The sequence below is a fragment of the Semicossyphus pulcher genome, unplaced genomic scaffold, assembly GCF_022749685.1.
Source record: "Semicossyphus pulcher isolate SPU_LCO1_2020_fin unplaced genomic scaffold, fSemPul1.0.p SCAF_17, whole genome shotgun sequence".
In the NCBI taxonomy this organism is placed as follows: domain Eukaryota; kingdom Metazoa; phylum Chordata; class Actinopteri; order Labriformes; family Labridae; genus Semicossyphus; species Semicossyphus pulcher.
Genome location: NW_027211681.1, coordinates 4032232 through 4044308, shown reverse-complemented (window position 1 = coordinate 4044308; position 12077 = coordinate 4032232). Strand labels below are relative to the sequence as shown.

Sequence of the window (12077 nt, the reverse complement as noted above, 5' to 3'; positions counted from 1 at the left end):
GCAGCCCATTGTGGTTCAGCAACATTTCTTCCGTAATTGAGAGAAAACTTGAACAACAAGAATGTGTGACAAAATAAGCAACAAGCAGACTTAAAGTGAAATCTCAAAGATCTCAGTTTCGTTCTCTTTGGCGGCACCTATGGTGATAAACAGTAATTGCGGGAGCACACCTCCCAGATATCCAGACAGTGTTGCATGTGTGACGTCCACGGTTGGCTCAGGTTGTAACTCTTGATTTTCCTCGCTGACGGTCGCTTTCCTTTTTAGACTGTTTGCTTCATCTGAGCGTGGAGTTTGTTTCTTTTTCTTTGTATTTTCACTTATTTTTGAAGTTGTATCTGTAGTCATCGATCTTTTCTTTGTTTGTTCAGCCATAGTAGATTACTGTTTGCAGAGACCGGAAAAGCAGCCGCTTAGCTCCGCCTACCCTCTCTGGCAGACCGACCACTGCTGGGTGATGGAGAACGCATCACTAACTGGGCGCTGCTTGTGATTTTTTCAGTGAAAGTTGCCACAGACACTCGGTCTGTAATGCTGCAAATGCAAAGGCTTTCATCAGTGGGCCATAGGCTCAATCACCATTGTGTTACCTCATTCAGCGATAGACAGTGACTTAACATTTATATACATTAAATCTTCCAGATTATCCCTTTAAAGTTGCATCTGTAATCCGTCCCATTCTCATCATATAAAACAAAACTTTTAACATCTAACTATGCAAACGTATTATTAAAATGCTACGTTTGTTACCACCAGTAACAACAGGTGTTTCCTAATCAAACAGGGCTGAAACATTTTTACGACATGCTTAGGATAAAACATCCTTAGGTTATATTTCTAAACATTTATGGTGGCCTGGGATGGACAAACCATCCCAAAAACATCTTTCGATTGAAAGAAGTGGTGAACAGAATAACAGGACACGACCTTTTTAAACTCTGCTACGACTACGTCAAACTCGTGAGAGAACCAAAAATAAAAAACAAACAACAAGAATAAATCAGAAATCCTTGATTGATAAAAAGGGGAGTTGGCTTCAGATCTTTTCACTCTTGTTTAATAAAACTTCTTTGATATAAATATTGTACATTTCCAAGTACACTACATAAATGTTATTACTCTCTGTCCCAGGTTGCCGAGCCGTGTGGACGGTACGGGCTTTGTGGTGTACGATGGCGCCGTTTTCTACAACAAAGAACGAACACGTAACCTGGTCAAGTACGACCTGCGGACACGCATCAAGAGCGGCGAGGCCGTGGTGGTCAATGCCAACTACCACGACACGTCGCCTTACCGCTGGGGAGGGAAGTCAGACATCGACCTGGCGGTGGACGAGAACGGCCTCTGGGTGATCTACTCTACTGAAGCCAATAATGGACGCATCGTCGTCAGCCAGGTGCAGCAGGAGGAATCCAAACAGATCGATGATTGGAAAGAGATGAGGAGGAAATGTTTGGTCACAGAGTTCGCTCATCTTGTGTCTTTGGTGTTTCGCAGGTGAACCCCTACACTCTGCGCTTCGAGGGTACGTGGGCCACTGGCTTCGACAAGCGTGGTGCGAGCAACGCCTTCATGGCCTGCGGCGTGCTCTACGCCGTGCGCTCTGTCTTCCAGGATGATGAGGGGCAGGCAGAGGGCCGAGTGGGCAGCGACATGGTCGTGTACGCCTACGACACCAGCCGGGGTCAGGAGCTGCCCGTTCAAATCCCGTTCCCCAACCCGTACCAGTACATCTCCTCCATAGACTACAACCCCAGAGACAACCAGCTGTACGTGTGGAACAACTACTATGTGCTGCGATACCCGCTCCAGTTCACACCACCGCCACCCACTAAAGGTTTGTATAACAAGGGGAATTGGGCTGTTGGACACACATGAAGGAAGTAGATCAATCAATATATGTTCTTGTACATAGCTCCAGATCATCAAAGCAATGCCAAAAAGAATCATTATATGGTTTCTGTCCCCTCAGGTCCCCTCTCCTCCCTGATGACAACTGTTCGCTCCTACACGGCCACCGTCGCGCTGACACCAGTGCGACCGTCGGCCTCTCACCCCATCGGCGTCATCAACAGAGGCCCCTTTGATCAGCGGCCCATCACAGCCATGGTCCCTCTGACCCCTCGTCCACCTCTGCGTGTCCCCTTGGCTCCCGGTGTCCCCGGTCAGGTGGGCGGGTGTGAGGGCCGGGTGGCCCGAGGGGTGCAGTGGCCGCCCACCCTGAAGGGAGAGACAGTGGAGAGGCCCTGTCCTAAAGGGTCACTCGGTATGTTTGGCATATGTGTTTTGTGTGTGCGTGTGTGTATGGTATTAGCGTGTGTGTGTGTATCTTGTTTCCCTTTGAAATGTAGTCGAATGTCCCCTCTTTGAACTCGCCCTCAGACGAGGAACAGAAAAAAGAGGTTTTAAAGTTGATACAATCCGGGTTCATCAACTCTCCTCTCGCTGTGCAGCTGTCTCCAGCCCAGCGTCGCTCCGTGGAGAAGCTGTTATGCAGATTATGCAGATAAGCCTGCGGGGCATTTTTCCTCATCCTATTCAGGTTGAACGGTTCGGACATGGTTTCAGCACATCAGTGACGATTAGATCTGGAAAAAAGTGAGGCTGTTCATTTACTTAATTCGCAGATCTGGTGTGACAGAGTCTCTAATCTGTTTTCATAAAAAATAATTCACATTATTTTGATGTATGAAAATGTTAATCAGATCAGGTAAAGCACTACACATAATCAGAAGAGAGTTATCTTGCGACTGCTGCTCCAGGGAGCTTTTAGCCTGTTTTAGCTCTTAGTTTTGTTTCTGTTGTAAAAACTGTACGCAGAATTCATATTTTCACACACACAAAGTTATCTTTCATCTGCTACAGACCAATGACTGCACATAAAGATGGACGATGTGGCTCCATCTGTTCTCATTGTACAAATTTGAAGCCATCTTGTGATGGTGACTTAATTTGGAGCCAGTCTGCGCAGTAGAGATCGGCAGGTGGAGCCGCTGTAGTCACTTCCGCTAACCAAAACACACACTTTACTCACTGATAAGTTCCTCCTCCGCTCTGCTAATCCGGAACAGATCCTCTGCAGGAGCCGTATTTGTCAACAGAGCTGTCAATCATCCTTTTCATAACATCAAATAACTTATTAAAACTCAACTTGTCTGAAAAATGAACACTTGGACGTAAATCAGCATGATAAGAACTATAATGACAGAAACCATGTTTGAGAAAAATGTATTTGACGTGTATTTTGATTTTATAGTTTGACCGATGTCCCATCTGTTAACATGGAGGAGGCGGGCTTTATGAGCTATACTGCAGCCAGTCAGCAGGGGGCGCTCTAAATGTTTTGGCTTCACTTTTAGGGAGCTAGGGAGATACTAACGTACTGCCTACTACATACTCAAACAGTATTTACTTCATACTGCCTACTAGCCTGACTATTAGGATGCCGGTGGCATCATACTCAGAGCTGTCTTCTCCGTATCACGTGACTTAATCGTTTACGTATGTCCGGTCTGATCTCCGGTCCATCTCCGCCATAGTAGAAGCTGAATAGCCGCAATGCATTTTGGGGCGGTTGAGTACAACCAGTGAGCTCCCGTCTCATACTGAAACATCCGGGCCCGATCTAGTATACATCCGGACATTTCTCGCGTACACAAAATTGCATACTATGAGATGGGAACGCATGACATACTCAATTTTACGTCATGGTTAGTATGATTAGTGTGATAGTATGCGGTTTCGGACACACCCTATGGTAAAGACAGACAAACAAGCTAAAGCCAAAAAGCTGGTTATCAAGACTTAGACAGAGATTAAATATAGAGAGAGAACATTAAGATAAGATAAAACTTTACTAACCCTAAAGGAAATTCTTGTGCCAGGTTGCTCCAAAGTTACAGTACATAAAATGACAAAATAATTCAAATATAAAGTGTACAGAGGTTAAATGCCAAGAGACAGTGCCTAATATAATAACAATAGTACAATAAGACATTAGTAGAATTAAGCTCAGTGAAAAGTAATGGTGGCAGTTACATTGACATTGAATTTGCTGCGAAAACAGGAAGTAATGAAAAGCGTTGCATGAGATGATGACTGTTAAGATAGCCCATGAGGTAATAGTGCATGATCATTTTAAAAAGTCATTTTGCACAAGATAGTGAAAGTCAAGTAATTTGCACATGATACTAATAAGTAAGTGGTAGAAGTATTGCACATAATAATGCACTCTATTAATACAAAAAAAGGCCCTGATATTGAGGCGGATATTGCACATGATAATGAACATTATAGTGAAACAGTTTTATTGTGTAAATAAGCAGGGGAGACACTGGAAAGAAAGCAGATTCTTGCCCTTTGTTTTCTTCAAGTCGGGAGTTGTTAAAGCTGCACACCTGTCACTTTAAGGTGTGCTCAGACTACTTTTAACACTTAAGCCACAGTCTTTGAGTCATATCTTCATAAGTTAGTTTTTGATGTTTTAACCTTGTTACGGAGTCATTTTGCGCTAAAGTGCTAAAGTGCTAAAGTGATTTTTTATTTACAACAGAAATCAGAGAAACATTATTACTCTTTGCTCAACAGACAACAGAGAAGTTTTAAGTTTGAATGATTTTCCTGTTTGATTTAGTTTATTTCATGAAAATATACTCATAAACGCCACTGTAGGTCCTGTTAAACATGAGCTGCTTTCTCTCTCTGCCTGTTGCTTGGCGTCCCCCTGTCTGTCTCTGCAGGTATCGCCTCCTATCAATGCGTGCAGTCGCCTGTGGGCTGGAGCTCCAGAGGGCCTGACCTTTCAAACTGTACCTCTCCCTGGGTCAGCCAAATTGCACAGAAGGTTAGTCATACATTAACAAACACGCACACACAAACACACACACACATATATACCAGACAAATGCCCTGCAGCCATTCAGCATCCAGGTCTCCTTTAAATGTCAGAATATTTGACATTATAAACACCCCCGCTCACTGCAGATCAAGAGTGGGGAGAACGCGGCCAACATCGCTGGGGAGCTGGTCAACCTGACGCGGGGGCGGATCTACGCCGGTGATGTCAGCATGTCCGTCAGGCTCATCGAGCAGTTATTGGACATCCTGGACTCCCAGCTGCAGGCCTTGAGACCGGCCAATAAAGAGTCAGCAGCTCGCAATTACAACAAGGTAAATGGTTCCTGCTGATGTGCTCTCGACCTTTACTGCAAATGAGAGAGGAAATGTCAACGATGATTCTGACAGGATGTTTCTGCTTTCAGCTGCAGAAGAGAGAACGCACGTGCAGAGCCTATGTTCAGGTAAGAAAGTCAGGCAGACAGACAGACAGGCAGACAGACAGATTATCAGATAATCCAGACAAGCCAGCAGACAGAAAGACAGACAGAAAGATAGCTGGATAGAAGGACAGATGGTCAGACAGACAGATAGACAATCATACAGGCAGACATACATACAGACAGACAGTCAGACAGATAGACAGTTTGATAGATGACAGATAGAGTAATACACGTCTTCCTCTCCGTCAGGCGGTGGTGCAGACGGTTGATAACCTGTTGGGTCCGGAGGCTCTGGTGTCGTGGGCGGACATGAGCAGTGTTGATCAGTCTCGCTCAGCGTCGCTGCTGTTAGACGCAGTGGAAAAAGGAGCATTTCTACTGGCTAACAATCTCTATGAAGGCCGCTTCAGTGACCGGACACCTAATGTCGGTACGTGCTCCCTCTGTTTCTCAGCAGTTTTTCTCCGCACTTTGAGGAAATAACGCGTTCAGTTGAGCATGTGTGTTCTCTCTGTGTGCAGATCTGGAGGTGTATGTGCTGAACACAGAGGCGGACATACAGGACCTGACGTTCCCTCACTCCTACGACAGCGACAGCATCCTGCAGATATCAGCACTGGCTCTGCAGCAGTACAGCAACAATGGTCAGTGGCATGCACCAAAACTAACAGTCTTACTCTCTCGTCTTCAATATGAAAAAGTACAGTAAATGATGAAAACATGAACATCTCTGTGTCTCTGTCTTCACTGTCGTGAACCTCTGCAGGTCAGGTGAAGCTGGTCCTAACTCTCTATAAGAACCTCGGCTCCTTCCTGACCACTCAGAACTCCACCCTGCGGCTCGGGCTGGGACTCAGCCAGGGGTCAGAGGTCAGGCGTAGGAGCCTAGTGGTCAACTCCCACGTCATCTCTGCCTCTGTGCACAGAGGATCCAACAGAGTTTACCTGTCCGAGCCGGTGATCTTCACTCTCAGACACCTGCAGGTCTGTTTGGTTTAAATTTACCAGAAGAATCGGCTCCCTCTGTCTTCTTCATATGCACTAATGTGTGTTTGTCTCCACAGCTTGACAACCACTTTGGCCCCAACTGCTCTTTCTGGAACGCATCAGGGGTTTCTGGGAGCGGAAGGTGGTCAACACAGGGCTGCCGCCTGATCCACACAAACAACACACACACTACCTGCGCCTGCAACCACCTGTCCAGTTATGCTGTCCTCATGACGTATCAGCAGCCTGCTGTGAGTAACACACACCACAAGTAACACCTCAACGACAGAGCAGAGACATTTTAGGCAGTGAGTCTTCATTTGGGTGTACAAATATTGAGCCAGTGTTCACACAGCCACGCACAAGTTGTTTTTTTTACTTTGCGTTTTGCATTTCAATGTGGTAATGAGATCAAGAGTTGAAAGTCTGTGTTCGACATTATACCACCAAAGGCTGTCTGACTTTATGCACCCGCTTGCTGCAGCACAGTTAGACCCCCTCCATGCTCTCCTAAATGTTGTTTAAAAATCCGGCGCAGAGGGGGAGATAATTGTAGGCTGTAGAAGAGAGACGGATTGATAAATGCTGCGGGCTGTTTTGTCCTGCCATGAAATTTAATTATGTTTTTTCTGTGCAAGATGTTCCCTTTTGGAGTGTGATTTCAGTCATTTCAATGGGTGTTATGTAACACACGGGTACACACAACCTGAGGGAAAGACATCCACATATGCTCACACACATTCAACTACACGTGTTTATACTTCATGTTCTCTCTCTTTAACCTCTCTGCACTTCGTCCTCCTCAGTTCGGGGTGGGTGTGGAGGAGCTTCTGGTCTATGTGGTGTCCTGGGTGGGCATCTCTGTTGCTCTGGTGTGTTTGGCTACCTGCCTTACCACCCTGTGCTGCCAGGGGGCGCCGTGGCACACCGACCACAGCACCATCCACTGCAACCTGTGGGCCAACCTGCTCATCACCGAGCTGCTCTTCCTCGTAGGAGCCAACAAGACTCAATACACAGTGAGTGATGCGATATAAGACACATGCGGAACAGAGGGGGAGCTCAGGTGTGGAAATGTTTAGTGATGTAAGACATGGTGGTTGATTATTACAGTTGTATTTTAAAGCGTTTTGTAAATTTCTCCTCCCACTCTCTCCAAATCTCCAGGTTGTGTGCTCCATCATCGCCGGCCTGCTGCACTTCTCGCTGCTCTCGTCGTTCTGCTGGTTATGTCTGGAGGGGGTGGAGCTGTACCTGCTGCAGCGGGAGGTGTTTGAGGGACGGAACTCCAGGAGGAAGTACTTCTACCTGTGTGGATACTCCATCCCTGGGTTGGTGGTGGCCGTGTCCGCAGCCATAGACTTCAGAGGTTATGGCTCCAAAACTGCGTAAGTATACTAACACGTGTGTGTGTGTGTTTGTGTGTGTGTGTGTGTGTGTGTGTGTGTACACGTTTGTGAATGGGGACAATTATTATGAAAATTCTTGTGTCAGCTCCCAGACTGATTGTGATTTTGGATCTTCTTATTGTACTGTTATTTGTGTTTCTTCGTGTTTGTGTGTGTGTGTGTGTGTGTGTGTGTGTGTGTGTGTGTAGATGCTGGCTGCAAACAGAAAATAACTTCATGTGGAGTTTCCTTGGCCCAGCTGCTGTCATCATCACGGTGAGGGTTCTCGTCTCGCTCTCACACAGATTTTTTCATCTTCGTGTTATTACATAATATCATGAATATAAAGATGTTAAACTGTGTTTTCTGTTTGTTCTTTTTGGCCTCAGTTGAACCTGGTTGTCTTGGTGATGACCTTACATAAGATGCATAGTACCGCTGCTTTAAAGCCAGACTCCAGTCGCCATGACAACCTGAGGTCAGTATGCTGATTTGTAGTGATTATGTGCAGAGCTCGTTGTGTGGCAGTAGCCGTGGCTCTAATGGTAAAGCCATTGTAAAAAAAAAACACTTAGGTTGAATTTATGAACTGAACAAAAGCCTTTCTGTTTTCTATAACAGTGAAATACTAGAATGTTATTTTTATAGCTTTTTGCAGAAGCCGCCTAAACCTGAATAAATCAGATTTAATCTAAAGGAAATTATAAACAGGAGTTTATTTTGGAGCTGTATGCAGGTTGTGATGCATGTGGAAGAAGTCCCTTTAGAGCCTTGTATTTAATTAATATACTTAAGACTTATCCTGCTGAGATGGGAAGCAAATGTAAATTATATAAAACAGATATAACATAGTCTTTTTCATCTCAGTAAAGCTCCATGATTCTGTTCAACTGCAGCATTTTGAATCGTGTCAAGTAAAGCATTCGCAGCTTCTGGGTGACCAAAATAAAATGCACTGCAGCAGACGTGACAGCAGCATGAGCTATGAGGTCTTTACAGTCTTTTCACTAAGTAAAGGTCAAACCACAGCAATGCTGAAGGATGAAAAATAAAAGTGAACGACTGCACATACTGAGGGAGAGAAAAAAGGGTGTGTGCTACTGGAGACCGAACAAAATTTATCAGAATGCTCTTTTATTTGTCGCCTTTGGGTTTCTATTTTAAGCTGAGTGAAACCATGTGATGGTGGCATTCTGATGGATGTTTTCGAAGTGCTTTTTAAACCTGTTAGACAGGATACGAGTTACATGCACCCCAGTTTCCTTTGTTGGTGGATGACCTGTAACTGTAGACGCACAGTTAAACCTCCTCTGTGCTATTTGAAGCACATGATAGCCCTATGAACTGAATAAGAAAAGCATTTTAACAGAATTATGTGAGTGAACTTTTGTCGAAATAGCTTGCCATAATTAAACTAAAATGTGATCTACCTGGTGTCCGTCTTCCTCCGGTGTGTGCAGGGCGTGGGCGGTGGGCTCCCTGACGCTGCTCTTCCTGCAGAGCGTCACCTGGTCCTCGGGCCTGCTGTTCCTGGCTTCTCCGTCTCTCCTCCTGGCTTACCTCTTCTCCTCTCTCAACACGGCCCAGGCCCTCCTCATCACCATCCTGCACTGCACACTCGCCAGGAAGGTCTGCCTCTGAGTTTCATTATGCATCAAGCATCTATTTGTCACGCTATCACATGTGACTAAACAGATTCATTTGAATGTGTCGTGTAGGGTCAGAAGGATTACGGCCGCTGCCTGCGTCTCTCGCAGTGCTGCGTCACTTCCTCCTCCAGCTCCCCGGACTCTGTGAAGGGTGCAGCTCTGCGCTCCAACAGCCGCTACACCAGCAGCCAGAGCCGCAGAGCGACTGCTAACAGACAGGTACATTATAAAACACTCCAGCTCTGTCTGTAGCTCCTTTTCTCCCTCTGTGTGTGTCTGAGTCAGTTTGACCTTGCATGGATTATCTCTGCTCCAGAGTCGTATCAGAAGGATGTGGAACGACACGGTTCGCAGGCAGACTGAGTCTTCTTTCATCGCTGCAGACGTTAACAACACCCCAACTCTTAACCGAGGTAAATATAACTGTTGTCCTTCTGTTAAATCTCTATATGCTGCAGTGTTGTTTGAGAGTCTTGTATTTATTTTTATCCTTCTCTCACACTCCATCCTCAGCTCCTTTAGGGAACCACTTCCTCACTAATCCAGTGCTGCAGACTCATGCTGGAGCGTCTCCCTATGACACGATGCTGGCACAGGGATACAATCAGCCATTCACCTCCACAGGTACTTTTTTACTTTTTTAATTTGTTTTTTACAACTTTCTGTCATTCTTTGTTGTTTGTGTCTATTTTTTCTACACAGCCTTCTTACTGTCCCTCTTTGTGTTGTTCTTGACTCTCCTTAACTCGCAGTACCTTGCAAAAGTCTTCTGCCACATTAGAAAATGTCTGTGATACCTTTGTCGTAACTTTTTGTGAATTAAAACAGTTAACACTAGTTTGAAACAACTCTCAGCAAAAAGGATACTTATCCAGCAGTATAACCGTTTTCTTTGTCCTCTTCTGTCGTGTTCTGCTTGTGAAAAAGGGCCAGATTCATTGGATTATTGAGACAATAGCAGAATCGATATTGGAGAGCTTTGACAATCCAAAAACAAACACGTAGGACAGATCTTAATTTTAAATTACATAACTTAAAAAACATCATAATAAGGATTTTAACAGGATTAGTTAGGATTTGTGACCGTAAGTACGGAAGCCCAAAGCGGACATGCATCCACACATTATATTTACTCAGTTTTCCTGTGATAAGTTATTTCCAGTTGATATTAATCTCGTTTTCTCAAGATGAAAAAGTTACATTTCTCGTGCTAACGGGATAATTTTCTGGCAAATCGAGAAAATAAAGCACGAGGCTGGTCACTGTGACATCACAGACCACAACATGCCATGCTGCCATTGCCCACACTACGGTGGTGCAGAATTGTTATCTCGAGAACGTCCTCAATGAGATAGTCCTCAAGTCGAGATCTCCAGAAAACAACTGGAAATTACTCGATAACACAGGAAAACAGGGTAAATAAAATGTATGGATGCATGTCTGCTCAGGGCTTTTGAACATATGTACAAACAAACCACTGACATTTATATCTTGGGCTCTCTCATCAGCAAACTATGGGATGGCAATTCTGTTTTTTCAAATGAATCTATTTTAAGTCAATACTGGATTTCATTCTTGCTGATGTGAGCGTATATTGTCACAAAATAATATCGATCAACAGTATCAGGCGGACAACACAGCGATTGGATATAAGTAAAAGTTTCCATTGTTTCAGTCTTAATGCTCTTAAGTCCTGCCCACTGGCAATATCCAGAAATTAAATGGGCACGCGTCTTAATATAAACAGACATCTACGGTTGGCTTCCTTTGTCATGGTTGTAACTCTTGATTTTCCTCGCTGACGGTCGCTTTCCTTTTTAGACTGTTTGCCTTCATCTGAGCGTCCAATTTGTTGCTTTTTCTTTGGATTTTGACTTATTTTTGAAGTTGTATCTGTAGTCATCGATCTTTTCTTTGTTTGTTCAGCCATAGTAGATTACTATTTACTCGCAACACTTGCAGAGACCGGAAAAGCAGCCGCTTAGCTCCGCCAGACCAACCACTGCTGGATGATGGAAAACGCGTCACTAACTGAGCGCTGCTTGTGATTTTTTCTGCGAATGTCCCCACAGACACCCAGTCCATAATAATACTATGTACTGCAAATGCAAAGGCTTTCATCAGTGGGCCATAGGCTCAATCGCCATTGTGTTACCTCATTCGGTGAAAAATAGAGCCTTAAAAGATATTTATTTGAATAAAAAAGTTTGAGATTGTTGCTTTAAGTGGCTTAAAACTCTTGCCTCTCGCCTGGTATAATTTCTCATGTTTTTGTCAGTACAGAAAGTTTTTGAAAGCTGTTTGTGTCTTATGTGTTTATATGTATTTATATGTTTATTCTGTTTTTAGTTCTTTTTTCTTTCAAATGTTTGTCTTTTAAATGTGTTTGACACTTTGCTTCTCTGTCTCTCTGTCTTCACGTGGAGCAGTAGGAACCTTCAGAAACAAGAGTACGAGCTCTATTTTATTGTGCTCACCCAAATCATTGAGCGCCACTTCCTCGTGCACTGTGCTTCAGTTCATAGAGTACATGTGCGACATGTGCACACCTGACGACATAACATACATCTCTCTCATGTGGCTACATAACGACACAACATTTCATCAAAGAATATAGATTATATCTAAATGTGCTGAAGCCACACCCTCAGGAGGCACATGAACCTAAACTCTGCTCATTCATTCATACGTTCACTCATGTTAATCTCTTTATGTAAATCTATCAAGGTGTCTGTTTGGAAACACTAAGGTGACACTTCCTGTTTCTTCCAACA

General features: G+C 44.4%; 1 protein-coding gene across 2 annotated transcripts in view; it reads left to right on the top strand.

Moving 5' to 3' along the window:
- LOC138594179 (adhesion G protein-coupled receptor L1-like) overlaps positions 1-12077 on the top strand; it is a 33019-nt gene that overhangs the window by 17988 nt on the left and 2954 nt on the right. For both annotated transcript variants that reach the window (XM_069665180.1, XM_069665179.1), the window contains 19 exons: positions 1132-1396; positions 1498-1837; positions 1973-2266; positions 4740-4843; positions 4984-5169; positions 5262-5300; positions 5529-5709; positions 5801-5923; positions 6046-6263; positions 6344-6517; positions 7073-7285; positions 7434-7654; positions 7864-7930; positions 8044-8132; positions 9115-9283; positions 9373-9522; positions 9620-9716; positions 9817-9927; positions 11733-11753. In XM_069665180.1, coding sequence (XP_069521281.1) covers positions 1132-1396; positions 1498-1837; positions 1973-2266; positions 4740-4843; positions 4984-5169; positions 5262-5300; positions 5529-5709; positions 5801-5923; positions 6046-6263; positions 6344-6517; positions 7073-7285; positions 7434-7654; positions 7864-7930; positions 8044-8132; positions 9115-9283; positions 9373-9522; positions 9620-9716; positions 9817-9927; positions 11733-11753 — 3062 coding nt within the window. The remainder of the gene's footprint in view (positions 1-1131; positions 1397-1497; positions 1838-1972; positions 2267-4739; positions 4844-4983; positions 5170-5261; positions 5301-5528; positions 5710-5800; positions 5924-6045; positions 6264-6343; positions 6518-7072; positions 7286-7433; positions 7655-7863; positions 7931-8043; positions 8133-9114; positions 9284-9372; positions 9523-9619; positions 9717-9816; positions 9928-11732; positions 11754-12077) is intronic.